General features: G+C 40.6%; 1 protein-coding gene across 1 annotated transcript in view; it reads right to left on the bottom strand.

Annotated features, from left to right (window-relative positions):
• LRRC1 (leucine rich repeat containing 1) overlaps positions 1-17,531 on the bottom strand; it is a 57,125-nt gene that overhangs the window by 23,806 nt on the left and 15,788 nt on the right. The window contains exons 2-4 of the mRNA XM_033143158.1: positions 15,407-15,524; positions 8,388-8,466; positions 6,110-6,199 (exon numbers count right to left, since the gene is read on the bottom strand). Of these exons, the coding sequence (XP_032999049.1) occupies positions 6,110-6,199; positions 8,388-8,466; positions 15,407-15,524 (287 nt within the window). The remainder of the gene's footprint in view (positions 1-6,109; positions 6,200-8,387; positions 8,467-15,406; positions 15,525-17,531) is intronic.

Below are 17,531 nucleotides of genomic sequence, written 5' to 3'. Positions count from 1 at the left end.
GCAAAAACAAAGCGTCTTATGGCACATCTTAAAGATGATGGCATAATCTTTTCCATGGACTCATGCCCACTTCAAAAGCCATGAAGATTAAATGTCAAATACAAGATCAGATCTCTACCATTTACTTATATGGATATGTAGGGAGAGCTCCCACATATCACAATAACAAGAAAAGGCACTGGTGGATACACATCACTCGAACTGTTGGGACAGAGATCAATAAAAAAACATTAAGGAAAAACCTGGACTTTCACCCCCTTACAGTGCTATTACAACTTGCAAAAGACTGATCCATTTCATGTTTCACATTGTTTATACACCAATAACTCAACACTAAAACAAAACTAATGCTATTAGTGAATCTGTGTAGATTAATAAAATCTGGAACACATAGATAAGGACAAATTCTTGCAATGAGAATGTGTTAAGGCAAATGAGAACCTATTTTAAACAAAACTGGTGGTTTTAAAATGAGTACCCAGACAATGGATGAAAACACACACAGACTTAAATTCAAAGTTGAAAATGTTTGTTTTTGAATGAGTGGTGGAGTAGAGACAAGAAGAAAAGGATGAATTGCCTGGATGTGTCACACAATGCTTAGGTGTCAGTGTGTAAAGCACACACACCCCTTTTCCAATTAAGGAAAACTTGCCTTTGCTATACGAACTGCATTTATTGGTTCAGTGCATCTCCAGCTATCCATAACTTCCCATTTATGGAGTGTTCATCATTGTAAGTGGCATTACACGACTAAGCTAAGCTTTCCACTCACTTCCCATCATAGTAAAAGCCTATCATCACCATAGTAACATGCAATTCCCCCACCCTGGCCAGGGTTTTATTTAGGACCAAATGGAACACAAGGTATCGGACATTATCCCAATGCTGTAATCTGCCTTAATCCTCCAACCTCCCTGAACAAAAACAAAAAAAACCAGAAATGCATGCCCATATTTTCTGCATCATAGCTGCCTCTGCCTTAAATTCCAGAGGGGCAGCCATGCTAGTCACTTTTGCAGAAAGACACAACAAAGGGCTCTGTGGCACTGTAAAGAACAACAATGTTATTGTAAGCGTAGGTTTTCATGGGCTACAGCCAAAGCTGAAATATTACTTCACTTAGCAAATAAATACATGGGTAAAAGCAGGGAGGGGAGGGGTCACCACAACATTGCAGCCATAAGTTTGGTCTGCAACACTGTTATGCTAACAACACTTAAAGAGAATTAATTGCATAGCATAGTGGGAAAGAGACCTCCCTGTCACTACTGAATAAAGTCAAATTTACGCATAAATTTTGGTTGCAATTTCACACTATAGCCACCCTTTGAAATGCATTGTCACTGTACTCAAAAGTGACAGTGGCTAGGAATATGTCTAGGGCATGGCATGCCCTGTTATGTTCCTTGTAGACTGAATTCCACGGAAACCACTCGGACACACATAGGGTTTACATTATCAAAGCTGTCTCTGTGGTGGCCAAGGAAACCTCAGAATGGCATCTGAGACTTCTCTAGCCACATTCCAGCTCTGCCCTCCCTCTGGTCATTTCCGTGTCATGTGACAGTTGAGTAGACACTATCCTGACATCACCTCTGGTTTTGTTTTGTTTTTTAAAAAATGTAGTTTTATTGCATTTTTTCACAGTACAATAAAAGACCAGCTGATCCACAGAAAGAATAATAAAAGAGAAGAGAAAAAGAATGGAAGAGACTAAAGAATATGAAATCCTCTCTCACAAATGTACCTTAACTTTTGTCTCATACAGAAAAAATATGTGTCTTCCCAGCTCCCACCTGGTAGCATCCCTCTCTTCTCCCGGTCTCTCACCCTGGGATATCTCCCCTTCTCTGCCTCTCTCACACAGGGTCCTTCAAACTGTGCATTACTTCTGTTGAAAGCACAGTGGTGTTAAACTCTGCCTGCTATGCTGGCACAACTCCCTGGGCCAAAATTCCAGTTCACGCCATGGGATTGTGAACTTAGCACAGTGGGGTGTTCCACAGTAACATATAGGTGTACCATTCACTATTGCCTCTTTTTTTGGGGGGGGGGGAATGCAAAGTATACTGCTACAGTATGTACACATTTTGGAAGGGAAAACCCCCGACATTTTCCCATCAAACGTCCAGTGTTTCAAAGCTGTGTTCGAGTAGAGTATAAATTCCATGCAAGAAATATTGCCAAGCCAACACAGGGAGTATGCAATTTCTGAAGTAATTACAATTGTTGTTTTTCTCCCTCGGCATTCCAGATGTCTTTTCCACTTTTAAGTATGGGATCAATTAGAAGCCTGTGGGGGCTACATTCCAAAACATGCCCTTTTCAGAAGAACCAAGTTGCTGGCGCAGTTTCAAATCAAAGCAATGCTTAAATATGCTGTCTTCATTCAAATATTTCGAAAGCACAGTAATGTAGCTATCTATTAATGCAGCTAAACCTTAACTAGAAGCTGAGGTCCACCTATCCTGGGAATGTATAGAAGTGCACAGTCCTATCTATTTCCTGCTAGACATCTATAATTCGTTTTCCCTACACCATTCTGGTAGGTGAGAATTCTGTCTGTCCGATACAAGAAACTGAAGAAGCAAGCAGTATCTTTAGTTACTGTGGCTCAGCAAAGCTGTCATGTAGGTATGCATGAAACATATAAGTCGAGCAAAATGTACTGTGTGGTGTATGAAGCAAGATGTTTTATAATATACTGTGCCTCTACAATTGTATGATTTTCTTTCTTTTTAAAAAAATATTTTTATTAAAGATTTTCTTGATTTACAAAGGTAATGCAATGTCTCTCTTGTATTTTTCCATATAACATTTTTACAAATCGGTTGTTGTTGTTGTTGAGGCATTAGGGAGAGAAATGATTTTCTATCCCTATATACCTGCTGCATTTGCTATTTCTACTGCTGTCTTTGTTTTCCCCTTTTATGTATTGCAGCCCTGTAAATGCCTGGCCTGAATGAATGATGACTCTGTTCAAGAATTACTACAGGGAAGAAAGCAATGCTAATTATTATAATAAATGAATAGGACATTAAAACTCTTGCTTCTGTAGCGCTATCCAAAAAAAAAAGCTACCAGTGATAAGAACCACAGTCCTATAAAGTTCCAGGCTTCACAGGAACCCCAGAATCGAAATTCCACGTGGCATCCCAAGTGATAGCTAGTACGCATCCTTCCCCAGGAAGAATGAAAAACCACGAGAATTCCCAAATTCCTAGGAAATACAATACCAATCAGCCTGCCATGCACCTGAGAACTTTGGGAAGTGCAAAGTGAATATAGGAAGAGGCTAAGAGAACAGATTCAATAGCTAGAAGTGAAAAAGGTAGAAGACTCCCGGAGACCTAGAGCTGTTTTGGAGCAAGATCTCTGCATCCCCCGAACAGTGGAAGCTTCCACCATGCCCAACTGCATCTAAATACCTAGCTGTCAGAGCACTGAATCCTGATAAATACTTGCTGTGGGTCGCAGCAGATTTAAAAAGAATAATTTGTATCATCAGTTGTACTGCTCTTCTGCAGTACAGGCAGATTTCCAGATATCTGGAACAAGCTGTCACATTACTTAACCAGAACTCTACTAATAATCTATCACGTATAATGTATTGAAACCTGATCATACAAGCAGTTCCAGCATACATAACAGAGGGAGCCCAAGGGTCCTACCCACTTAATTTTAAACCATATCCAGTTTCCTCTGCAAATAGATGGAACTGCGGCTAGAGCACGGGATATAATAACTGAATATAATGTATGGAATATATTTTGCGTATATAACCCACAGAATTACTCTTTTTATACAAGTTTCTTGCCATGTTTCCCCATTTTTCTGTATTCAATTCTGTATGCTTATTTGCAAGTGTCATTTGTATTTAACACACATTATACATAATTGGTTCATGTTTTTGAACGCCAGCCCATAAGCGTGTGTGCATGCACACAAACACACACAGAACAAACTGCTGACTCATATTCATTGTACAACAAAAAGTGATACCAAAGTTACCAAGTACATCTTAAGTGCTTCCTGAAGGTCAGGGAATTGCGCTATTTTTACAGCGAGTTGAATCAGGCCCCCTCAGTTTGTACGTGGGCATAACTGCATGCTCATTATGTAAAAGAAAACAATTATCAAAAGATGAAAGCAAAAAGAACAAAAGTTTTTTTAAGCTTCATGTTCCCTCTGTTCTACCTATGGAGAACCTCTAATTTTATAGAAGTGAATTCTGTTTTCGGTTCAATAAGTACTAAAACCAACAATTGCAATGGGAAGTTAAAAAGTGCTTTGACTCCCTGAGTTCACAAAGGCAGTATTCTTTTTCTTGAAGGTGTTGTTGATTTAAAATATTAGCCAAGTGTATTTATAGATACTTTATGTGCATATGTGTAGGTTAAGGGGGCTGTTTTCTCTGCTTTTATTATATAAACCCAGTGAAATAAAACTTCAGCAGCAGGCAACATCTAGCAATAAACAATAAAACTTTTATCATAAATTTTCAAATGGCTGGGAGGAGAAAGAGGCTTTTTACCAGGTAACCAAATGAATGTTAATGATGGTCCCAGGCAGATCTAACTGAGGAGGAACACTCAACAAGTGAGAAGCTGCAACGGATAAGGTCCTCTCCCCTTGTCCCCACCCTCCAAACTTCCCTAAGAGGGGTGAGTGGAGGAGGATGTCAGTTGAAGATCAAAAGGTCCAGAAAATGGGATCCAAAAGATACTGGAATACTGAATTGTGCTAGATCAGGATTTCCCAAACTTGCATCTCCACCTGGTTTTGGACTACAACTCCCACCATCTCTAGCTAGCCAGGGATGATGGGAATTGTAGTCCAAAAACAGCTAGGGGAAACCCTCTGCTAAATGCTTTTATTTTATGAAAGGTTTTTAATTGTCTTGTGGCATTTTATATTTGTTGGCCACCCAGAAAAACAAGTTATTGGGCAGTTTTATATAAATGTAGGGGGGGAAATTTGGGGGAACATATGCTGCTTTTAAGATATGGAACTTCATATTTTCAAGACTGTTCAAAGACTTTAGGATGCTAGTGTCCACATAAAAGTGATCAACTAAGCATTGCTTAGTTATGAACTATTATATGGAGTATTTATTTATTTATTTATACCCTGTGTTTTTGCCTGATGGGACTCAAGATGGCTTACAGATTAAAGAAAGAAAGAAAGAAACATAGAAGAAACAATCATTAAAAGACAATTAAAAATTGATAGAATAAAAGCTATATACATACATAAAAGCTCTTTAAAACATAATTGCAATAAAAACAGCACAGCAGTTGCCCTTCCATTAAAAGCAGTCAATTCCCAAAAGCCTGTTGGAACAAGGTGGTCTTCAACTCTGCTCTACCAGCGGGTGGTGTTGCTAAAGCTTCCGATAAACAGATTTAGATAGTTTTTCATTACATTCAAATATTGGAAACTGGTTTCTTCAAGGCAGTTAATCAACCAGAATCTGAAACCACAGTTTGATTAGCCAGAACCAAAGTTAGTTATAACAGTTTCCCATGTTTGGATGTAACAGAAAACTACGGTTCATTAAAAATTGTTGACAGGAAGCCTTAAAACTTGCTCCTCACACACATGCAGGAAGAAGAGAGGAAAGCTCATTATTCTAAATCATCATGAGCATTCATTTTGTCTGAAATGGGACACTATCTCCATGAGATATTGAATGTTATGAATTTTAGGTGAGGTTTTTTTTTTATACAAGGCATTCTTCCAGCCTGAAGTGTTGTATTTGTTCACATATGTTGAAAGCGAGAGAGAGAGAGAGAGAGAGAGAGAGAGAGAGAGAGAAGACTTACTTCATACAAGAGAAGGAGAATTCTGCATTAAAATAAGGGCTAAAAGCCATTAATGAATTGATGGTGGGATGCAAATTTGAACTGGAGATTTGCCAGCGTACCTGATAGCCATGATACTCCAGCTCTAGATGACCTAAAAGATACTTGCAAAATATCCGGGGGGGGGGGGGGACAACCAGTTTTCTATACCATGTTCACAGGTATTTAGGCTTATGCATAAAATCCACCATTGACAAAATTCAGGCATCAAATGTTTTTTGTTTGTTTTTAAATGAACTTACTTTCCAATGTTATCAGGTAATGCTTGTAGAGAGATATCATTTACAGAAAGGCATGTTAGATTCTGCAGCTCAGGAAAGCTTTCAGGCAACCTAGAAAAAGGAAAGTACAGATCAGCCAAGGACAGCAGAAAAGGACATTTCCCTCTCTCTCTCTCTCCACAGCATCTTGCCATGGAGAAGCAATGCATGGTTTACAGTGCTCTGCTATTCTTCCGGTGCAATCCTAGTGTGCATGCACACGAAAGCTCATTCCAAGAACAAACTTAGTTGGTCTCTAAGGTGCTACTGGAAGGATTTTTTTATTTTTTATTTTGTTTTGACTATGGCAGACCAACACGGCTACCTACCTGTAACCAAAATGCCAGTTTGTCCAAACACAAATGGAAAAAGTAAATTATCTAATTTAGCATAATAAATTGTGCTAAGTGGTTCAGTTTTGTTAATTTTGTGTGTGTGTGTGTGTGTTAACATATATTTTCTTCGCAAATGTGTTGTTGTTGGAAGGGCCTTTCTTCCCACCACCTCCTTTGAATTGCTTTCTCCATACGACTGTTTTCTAAAGGACAAAGAGAGAGAGAGAAAATAAAGCCTTCTCTCTCTCTTACAACCAGGCAGCTTGGCCTGCAACAAGGCACACAGCACATGCTGTATTAAAAAAAAAACCAAATCAATAGTTCATTAAAGTGGAACAGAGCCACAACACTGAATCCAACTAGACTGACAAAAGGCAAACATCAATCAGCTGCTGTGTCTTCTTTTCTTAGCCCTGCATGTGAGGAAGATGGCTGTCATTCACAGGAGCTCATTTCAATGCAAGAATCTGCTGCAGATTAGATATCATCTCTCATTATCCTCTAGTTCAATCAGGGCTTAATTGCAGGGAAAGAAAGATTAACATCACTTTCTCCGTGTAAATAATTAGCCCCTTAGGAGGCGATAAACAGCCTCAGTTCTTGTCTAAATGTACGTTATGTGTTAAACAGGAAGCAGTTAGTTGTTGAAGGGATCGATAAACAGAATAGGAAGTATTGCCGCTTAACTAAGGCTGCACTGCTTGCCTCAATCGTAATGTGAAAATGTTCAGGGGCTGAAAAAGCAATGAGGCAGCATAGAGGACCATCCAAGGCAGAACATGATCAGCTTGCCCCATTCTCACTTGAGATTTTGTACTCTGGAACAGGTAACAAATATTAATCCCTTGCATCGTTGCATCATTCTGAGCAGCACGTGCTGCACATTTAAACTGCCATTTTTCCTTGATAAAATGCACAAAGCAGACACACACACACACCCCCGACATATATAATTGCTTGCATTCTGCTGAGAAAAGCAGCAGCCATTCATAACTGTCATGAGGTGCCTGTATTTTGCATCCTCAGATGAAGCACATGCAAAAAGTAGCACAGAGGTTCCTGAAGAAATCTGTCCACTTTCCTTCAGTATTTATGCATTACGCTCAGCCATTAATTTCCACCAGCTGCTGCAGTCTTAAAAAAATAAAAATAATGACCTCGGTTTAGAGGTGGTGTGTGCCCACATGCCTGAGCAGTCTCACAAATCATTAATAGTTCTTGAGCGGCTTCTCTCATTCCCTGCTCCCAATTCTTTTCTGTGTAAGCTCATCTGATTCAATGTTCCACATTATTTTGGGGGGTGCAGGTCTTCGGCACAGACAAAAGAAACACAGTTGCCAATAGACGCACCAACAGTTCGCTGCCACAAAAAGAGGGTGCACAGAAATGTCGAATTTTTCACTGGCTTTTGCTAAAAGGTTAATGGCCTTCCCACCATTCGTCAATTCTGTTTTTAAAGTAGCAGTCATTGGGTTTATGTGTTTCAGAAAGTGGTCCATCCACTTTTCATTTTTCAATTACTTTTTTTTAACTACTGGGGATTCAACAAAGCAGTTTTGTATGCAGAATGAGATCCACTTGCACAATGGGACTTCAACCCCCTTTACCCCTCTAAGTCTATTTCAATCAGGAGGTTAGTGGAACCCCAGAACAGGTTGAGGGAGGCATGAGAGGAAGAGAGGGTTGGAAGTCCCGTATTGCAAGGGAACCTTGTTCCCCACATGCATTTAGCAATGTATTGGATTCTGCCGTCAAGTTTTATTATTGCATTTTGTGGTATTTTTATGCCACGATGGGCTCCTGCAGAGGAAGGGCACAACAGAAAACTGTCAAATTCAAGCCAAATAGATTACCTTTACACACACACTTGTAAGACCTGAACACTTTTTGCACTTTCACCATTCATTCCATTTTATGAAGATTACCTAGTGAGCGGGTTCCCACTGAAGTCTGCTACCTGTAATGATTTGCAGAAGGAAATGCTTTCAGGGATTTCAGGAATATCTGCAAGGGAGAAAATAAAGAGTAAGAAACAGATACCAAGAATCTACCATACCATCTCTATTTCAAAATCAGAGAATGGTATTCAACTCAGCTTTACTTACAGCAGACCCAGTGAAATGAATGAACATGACTAAATTAGGACCATTATTTTCAATGGGTCTGCTCTGAGTAATGAGCAAATACCACTTTCAGTGCATTTTAGATCCTACAAAGCAATACAACTTTGTAAGATACTGTCTGGTAAATATCTTTCTAAAAGCAATGATAGATATTGGTTTGCATTTATATGTAGACCTATCATTTAGGGATTTCAGTGGCTGCACTAGCATTGTGTTTTACATCACCCTTCTCTCTACCCTCATGTTAACACACCCTTGGCAGTGTTAAACACAGCTAAATTTGCATGCAATTCCCGTTCTTTTTAAAACACACGGACATACTGTAGGTGAAAAGGAACACAAGCCTCTGACTGTTTTAGTAGCTTGGAAAGAGGAATGCAGCATAATCACAGCCATGAAGAACCAAGTCAGTTTCTGACACAGACCTCAAAAGAAAAGTCAATATGCACTCAGGGACACCACAGAAGATTCCTTGGAGGTGGAATGGGAGGCAAAGGGCAAGGAGATTCTCAACAAGGTTTAAAAAGGTGGAGTTGTATATATTATAGATTGCCATGATAATTTAATTGCAAAATAAAATACACTAGACAATAAAAGCAGGGCAGGACAATATCAATCTACACACGTACACACACTCCCCCAACCAACCAGAAGTAGCAGATGATAGGGAATGTAATGAAATATTGCTGAAGCAGAAAAAACATAGCATTACAGAGCTGGAAGGCACCCCCCTGGGTCATCTAGTCCAACCCCCTGTAATGCAGGAATGCCAGCTAAAGCATCCATGACAGACGGCCATCCAACATCTGCTTAAAAACCTCCAAGAGGAGAGTCCACCACCTCTTGTGGGAGAATGTTCTACTGGCAAACAGATTGTATGGTCAGAAAGTCCCCCCCCCCTGACAGTTTAGTCTGACTTATATTAAGTTTTGCGCTTGCATGATAGCTAAATATGAAGGTTAATTTCTAACACTCATTGTTAACCAGTTCAATCCCCTTGAATATCCAAACCCTGAACGCCAATGAATGCTGCTCTATAAACATGTGACGTACAGATGCTCTGGCAAACAGTCAGTACACAGACACCGCTGAACAACAAGGCTATATAAACTCTGTGACACAGGACAGCGCAAACAGGCGCATTGTCAGTGAATGTTAGGCCAGCTGAAACGAGAAAACCAAGCGAGCAGCCTTCTGCATATAAAGTCACATGCACACCATATGTTCGAAGCGCTCTTGTACTGCTTTAAGAGTCACAGTTTCCCCTTAAAGAATCCCGACAACTGTAGCTTGTTAAAGGGTGTTAAGAGACACCTCAAAGAGTTAGTTTCCAGCACCCTTGAACAACAGTTGCCAAGAGTCAATGTGCCATTTTAACCATCACTGTTAAAATGGTATAGGGGTGGATGTACAGCGGGCGAGGCCTAAGATTTTTCCATTTTCTAGCCACAGTTGTCTTCTCATTATTTGCTGCCACAGCTTCAAATACGAATTGCAACCATAGCTGATCTTAAAGTCTAATCTTAAAGAAGTGTACAAGTTTAATTAGGAACATAATGTAATGCTAGTTATTCACACTGCTTCACTAAAATGCTACTGAGTTTGGTATAACTTTGCTTTAATCACTGCAAGTGAAATGCTAGTCATTATGAGTTGAGGCACTGAGGCAAGGAAGGAGGCATGGGGGGGGGAGACTATATATGCCTGTGTGCACAGAGATGCATTGTGCTTCATATTCTTCCCTCCCCCCCCCCCCCTTCCTCCTGTGAGGTTCCTATATGCAGAGGCTGAAGTTTTCTTTTCTCTGCATAGCCACTCTGCTCTGGCAGAAGTTTGAAACTGCGCTTAAAATGTTAGCTTATTTGTACAGAGAAATTACATAATGATGGATCATGAAGACTTACTGCGTTTACATTAAGGGCAAATGAGAGCAATTTAAAACAAAACAAAAAATACAAAAAACCCTGCAGACTCTGCCAAGCTATCATTATTAGGCTATGTATTTCAGAGGAGAAAGATGTATGGGCTTAGGAAAAAACTAACCCAGCATAGGCAACCGTACAAAAAAAACTAACCCAGCATAGGTGCCCTGTATGACTATCACCTCCACAAATGACCTTCCTGAGCTGCATTGCACCATTTCCAAATAACTTCCAAGTTCTACCATTTTAGATGGATGAATCAGCAAAAGCCACAAGTGTGTGGACTCGAAGTCGCCCCACTCATTGTCTCCTTATATGATTTCATACACACACCACATTCATCTATTATCCACTCATTTCCCCAATCTCTCTCTCACTCACTCACACTCACACACACACACGAGTTGCTACATTCACACATACTACTCATCCACTGCCTACTTGATTGGGAAAGGGGATGTGGCATGAAAAGGTTTCCATTGACATAAATGCAACCTTTTCCTCCATATCTAACAGGGGGAAATGTTCAGAAGGGGCCACAGTGTGCATGGAGGGCTTAACCCTTCCCTCTCCCCAGTGGCTGCCACCCTGAAAAATCACCACTGCCATCCTAGGGCAATTAGGTTTAGATAAAATGGTCCCCGTTTGCATAAATGGGGTCCTTTTTTCTAAGCTTAATGGTAATTGGTGCATGGGAGTTGGGCTGAGGAAGGAAAAGTGTAAGCTGAATCCAAGGCAGAGATGGCCACATCTGGCTCATGGGTCAGAAATTCTCCACCCCTGTTCTTCAGGATATATAGATGCTGTAGCAGTCCCGATAAATTTATTTTAAGCAACAAATTTATAGGCCATTTCATAAGGGGAAAAAACATCAAAAGCAGTGTGCATAATAAAAACCGAAAACACAAGCTCTAAGAACAATGAAAGCAAGTCAACAAACTAAATCAATAAAGCTAGATGGAAGAGATGTTAGCCATTCTACCAGGTGTTGAACTTGAACATTTGTTACTCCTCTAGTTGTTTGCAAATGTGTGTAAATATTTGCATGCCATTTTAAAAGTGGTTTAGTATTAACAAATATAGCTAACTTTCATCCCACACCCTTGCATGCAATATGTCATAATGCCACCTGAGAAACCTGTAAAGGAAGATTTTTTTCAGGTTTTTTTTTAAAAAGTGGGAGGTGCAGGAAATAATTAATCCGCATTACCTACTTCTTCATCCTTTATATTTACATCGAACAGTAAACCTATGAATCAACATTTACTCCATCACACTTCAGCTGTGGAGTTGACCTGTTAAGAAACATACTACTACAATCCTTAAACACACAACAGCAGTCCCACTTAATTAGAAAGAGAGAGAAAAAACAAGTGACTGAGTTTGGGATGGCTCTTTGAAGGACACTTCTAGACTGTTGTTATTTTGCAGTAGAAGTCAACCACATACCAGCAAATCCACAATACACAACAAAGCCACTTCCAAAAATAAAAATTGGAAAGTCCCGGGGGGGGGGGGACACTAGAAATCATAGGATAACAAGTGTTTCATGTGACTTTGTATAACCTCCCCACAAACAAATCAGAATGAATGCTCAACAAACGGTGGATATTGCATAACCACCCCAGAAACTTTGTGTCAACAAACCAGGATGAATGCTTTAAAAAGACAGGTAATTTAAAAACAGTCAATGATTCCAGTATGACAGTATCAAAGAGTTACTTAGCAATGGGAAAGTCTTACATTGAGAGTGTGGAATGTAGCAAATGCTCAACAAAAAGTGGTCTATCTTAGCTGCTCACTCAACTTTTCTTGAACTCACTCCTTATCACTCTGCAGCAAAACACCCAGAATACTAAAAGGCAAATAGTGCCTGGGAAAGCAATAGGTTCAACTTTTTAGGAGATACGTATCACTCTGTCCACAATAGACAGGACACTCATTTTCAGGCCTTTAAAACCCCAACATAGTGTCTGTGACTGGATTCCCACCTTGATGTAAACACTTTAGAAGAGAAGGGACAATGAAAGTAGACATTTGGATGATCAAATGGGCAACCCAACATCGATGGAGTGGGAAGGACACATTCTAGTGTTGTTTTCATGAGATGGAAGTCTGTTTGGATGAGCTGTGCTCAAAAGGGTGGCCTTTAAATAATTCTATAAATAAAAATAAAACTGCTGCAATATGGGCTCTGGGAGAGATAGGCTAGACAAACACTTTAAAACTCCAAGCATAAAGGGCGACACTGAAAAAGAATAACACACATCCTTAAACCTTACAGACACTTAACAGTAAGGAAGAAGTTGTTTTGGAGATACTGAGGCACAGCCAAGAATCGAAAGAGCAGCTTCTGTTTCCCCATAATTAGGGTTTTCCAAGGTCTGAGGCCTTGCTGCTCTTGCATGTACAACCCCTGCTTCCCTAAGCAGCAGCAGTAAGCTGCCAAGAACAAGAAAGAAACCAGACCTATTTTGTTTTGCCAGGAGGGGTGTGGCAGCTGTCTCCAGCTAGCTTGACTTAGCTCAAGACTGACGTCTGGAGAGACCCTTAGAGCATGGTCCTCTGAACATGCAGGATTAGAACCTTTTGACTTATTCTGCCAGACTCAAGGAAGGGACCCCTGCAATGTGACAGCCTAACAAAAGAATAGTAGCAACTGCAATGGTGTCATTTGACTTGAGCTTTTTTAAATGTCCAAAGTGCTTCGCTTCCATTATCTTGCTGCAAATCTTACAATAACCCAATAGGCCCAGTGAGACACACACACATGGCCTCCCCACTTGGCTCGCAAGTCCATTTCAAGTCAAGCCATGGCCATCCACCACCATCTGCTGGGCAGGTAAAAACATGGCTAAGCTGAAATGCTTTGCCAGGTCTTTAGAAGCCCCTTACAAAGCTCCATATTTGTGGAATGCTCTGCAAGTCCTATACTGGCAAAAGATCACCCAGCAGCTCACCTGTCTAACCCAAGAAGGGTGGAGAAAATAATGATCTAGTTCCCCACCCTAAGCCAGTACTATTATCCTCCATATTGCCTAACGTAATTTAGCGAGTTAATAATAGATTCAGATTTTAGAACAGGGACTTCCTGATCCACAGCTGTGTTCCTTAGCAGTGTTTATATCAGTTAACAGAGAATACTATTGCCATGCCTTTTTCCTGTCATTTCTCTCATGGCAGCCTCTCTCACCTACACATTTCGGACTGCTAATTTCAATCATTCTGCCTATCCATACCCTTTGAGCATGTGAGTGATGCCTCCATACAAATTTTTTATATATAAAACAGACCTCTGCAGATGTCAGACTTCTCTTGACAAAGTCTTTTCAAAAACAGATACTGGAAACACATTATGTAGTTTCAACACCAGAATATAAATATACACACACACACTGCGCTCTGCTGGAGTATCTCAATGAAGGTAATCTTCGCCACTGTCAGATACTTGGCACCTTCAACCCAAAAATGTTCCACCCAGGATATTTTTCCAGCTATCCAACACTATTCCCCAATGCCAAAATGTTGATACTATAGACTTGTCTGCACTATATGCTTCATGCAGACAGCTTAAAACTACCATTCCCATAATGGTTTGCCTTTGTCTTATCCACCATAGCACACAGAACAATCAAGGCATTGTATTCGGGCATCACATGAAAGTTCCCCATTCTTCTGGCACTTCAACCTCCTAGCAGCTGGTCTCCCACAGGAAGTGGCAAAACCACTACATGCCACAGTGACAAGTGAGGCAGCTCAAAGAGGCAGTTTCAAGGGGCCCCAGTGCAATCAATAGAATGTCTAGACAAGGAGCAGGCAACCTTTCTGGCCCCGAGGCATGGGGAGGGTCTTCAGCAATCCCATCATGCACCTCTCTGTCCCTGCCTAGCTTCTCAGTTCTCCCCAACGACAATAAACTGGGAAGCAGAGATGTGTGAAATGGGAAAAGAGATGGGGAGAGAAGGTGAAAAGGGGGAGTTATCCCATGTACCAGTGGCATGGCATAACAACAAACAACAACAACAACACCCCGCCCATCTGGCTGGGTTTCCCCAGTCACTCTGGGTGGCTTCCAGCAAAATATTAAAATACAGTAATTCATCAAATATTAAAAGCTTTGCAGTCATTGGACTAAGGGGACTAGCGTAGTGCCCTAAATGTTCCCATGGTGCCTCCTTCCCAAAGCCTGGGACGCTTCTGCCTAGCTTAGGGAGGGAGGCGTGAGACTCTGATGGGTCCAAGATCCATCCTCCCGTCTTCCCAAAGCCCATCCAACTTTTAGAAGGAAGCAGGAAGGCTCCTGCATCCTGCTAGAGCCCTGGAGGTGTGATGCTCATGCGTGTGATGTCACATCATATGCATGACATTGACCCCCTCCCCCAATGGCCCTTGCAAGCTAGTGCCTCTGGCCTTAACTGTTCCCCTATTAATATTTTTATCGCAACTGCCATACACCTTCCTGCACATACAAATTGTGCTCCTAGCAGTTGTTGGGCAGGCTAAGGGAAGCACAGTGCATTCAGAAGTGGCAGTGGGGATGGGTATTTCATGGTGGGATTCAAAAAAGGCCTGTGTAGCCTAGCCTATTGCATCACCCAGGAAGGAAACTGTATTACACGATATTGGAAATGTGAAGGTGCATGTAAGCCAACCTATTAGGAAGGAAACAAGACTAATGCTTAGAGCCTATGTGCTGGTTTAGCCCTTCACCTGTGTTGGTTTGAATTGGGAGGGGGGGATGCAAACATGCAACCCGTGACTTTTCCAAGTAGGGAGAGACTAAATGCAGTTTGATTAGGTAAACAGTTCTACGTTGAGGTTCTTAAACTTGACTCACCATGAACAATGCTTAAAACAATTCCATATAGAAGATGTATGTATTCATATATTCAGGCTTACCATTTCGAGACAGATCAAGTTCTACCAGCTGCATAAAGTTTGCTATCTCTGGAGGAAGCCGCTGAATTTCATTATCACTAAGCCCGAGTTTTCTTAACTTTACAAGCTGAAAGAAAGGCTGAAAGAGAAAACAATTATCCATTGTTAAGTGTGTATACAAAAACTGCAGGTAGTAATGTTAGTAGCCCATTTAAAAAAAAAAAAAAACTCAGGCGGTATAGCAAAGACCATTTAATGTTCCCTAGTTTGTGACACTTTAAGTCTCACTCTTTTGACAGAGATTGCCCAGTGTGGAATATCCCCTGTGAGAATGCATGCATGGGGTCAAGTCTGAATGACAGCATTAACATGTGGGCCAATTTGGCCAAAGCTAACATTGATGGTGTTTCTTTGCTGCCAAAATTCCCCTTGCCTGATATAGTGTTAAATATTTAATTGTGATCACAGTGAATTCATACCAAGCATCTTTTCAATAACTCGCAATGAAGATTTCATTATTTCATTTACCAGACTTTGTCTCGTAACCCAAAGACTTCTTACCTTCTAAATCACATCAGTTGAATGAATGTAGGAGAGAGCAAAATTGTTTGCATCAGCCCTTCCTCCCAAAAGGTTTCATGTTTACTACTGCACAACCAGCGATAAGGCTCTCACTCTCCTGATCCCCATGCATTGAAAAGACAATAGAGTTTCATTGTCTCACTCCCAGGCAGGCACTCCTTGGTCAGTTTGCCTATTTCTGCAAACTAAGTTGCTTATATCACTATTTAACAGTGCTTTGCCCTCATAACCAGTATATCTGAACAAATGCACTGCTTTTTCATTCCAACTGGGTATTACAAACTGTGCAGTGGTAGCATACAATTGTCATGTAAAGGGTCTGCTGCCTCGTTTTAATTTATTCAAATGGGGTCAGAAATTCATGACTAGGTTGTCCTTTTGTCGCCACAGCTTGCTGCAACAGTAAGGCATACAGGACAGCTTCCCAGCATTCCACGTAGTTGGACATTCATCTAGTTAATTAATATTGGCTGATTAATATTCTGCAGCCTTTTTTAATGTGTCTGTGGGAGGGGGGTTATTGTTTTGCTGTTTCGTTTTACTTATTTACTTGTTTTATTCTGTGGACTGCCCTGAGAGCTTATGATGGATGGTATATAAATCTAATTAATTAATTAATAGTTCTGGAGCAGTGTAAGTGCACACATCTCTCTTCAGCTGGAGAGAGGTGGTTCTGCATACATTTCCCTTTGCAAGCACGAAACCATTCCATTCATTGAAATGGGTGGGAATTCCATTGTAAATGCATAGGAACTCATCGCGATTCTCCAGAGGAATTCCGGCACCAGGCAGGAGAAGAAAGCATTTTTTTCTAATCAGGTAGTGGAAGAAAAAGGTACAAGCATATTTCATTCCTGTCGTATAAATCTAGAGCACATCTGCACAGTTTGTGACACACCAGAGTAGATCACAAGCTGTGGGTTGGCTTAATAAATCTTTTCTTTGTTGCAAAAACAGCTGTGCTGGCAGGCAAGAGGCAAGCTAATGTTCTGCATTCAGTTTGATGGGCCCACAGGCTGGACAGATCTGCTCTAGAGGAAATAAAAGTGTTTAAACACATATATTATGTTAATTTTTAAAGTAGAGTCGACAACACTGCATTTTGGGGATTCCTGGAGATAAGGATCAAAAGATTCTTGTATCCCTTACAGGCAAACTTACAACTTCATGTGTTTGCTGTTCCTGAAGAGATAAGAAAACACTCTTCCTTGCTTCTTCCTCCACATGCCAAACCTTACCTGCTTTAACCCATGTATGTTTTGATATTATTAAAAGTAGCAGAATAGAAAGTGTGCCTCCCACCACCACACAAAAATATGCAAACATTGTGGACAGCTTTTAATTAAGCTGAACGGAACATTCAGGTTTTGAATTAAGTGATACAAATTCTAAATATTTAGAAGGGTACTGTAAATCAGGGGAACTTGCATCCAAACTGAAGTTTTGAAAACAAAGCAAGGAAGATGTACTACTTCTACATCATTTGTTTGTTCTATGATTGAACAGTGAATATATGTAGTGATTCTGACACCCACATACAATAGAAGTACTAGAAATTTGCTGG

This window comes from Lacerta agilis, chromosome 3 (assembly GCF_009819535.1).
Source record: "Lacerta agilis isolate rLacAgi1 chromosome 3, rLacAgi1.pri, whole genome shotgun sequence".
Classification (NCBI taxonomy): domain Eukaryota; kingdom Metazoa; phylum Chordata; class Lepidosauria; order Squamata; family Lacertidae; genus Lacerta; species Lacerta agilis.
This window is presented reverse-complemented; position numbering and strand designations above follow the sequence as displayed.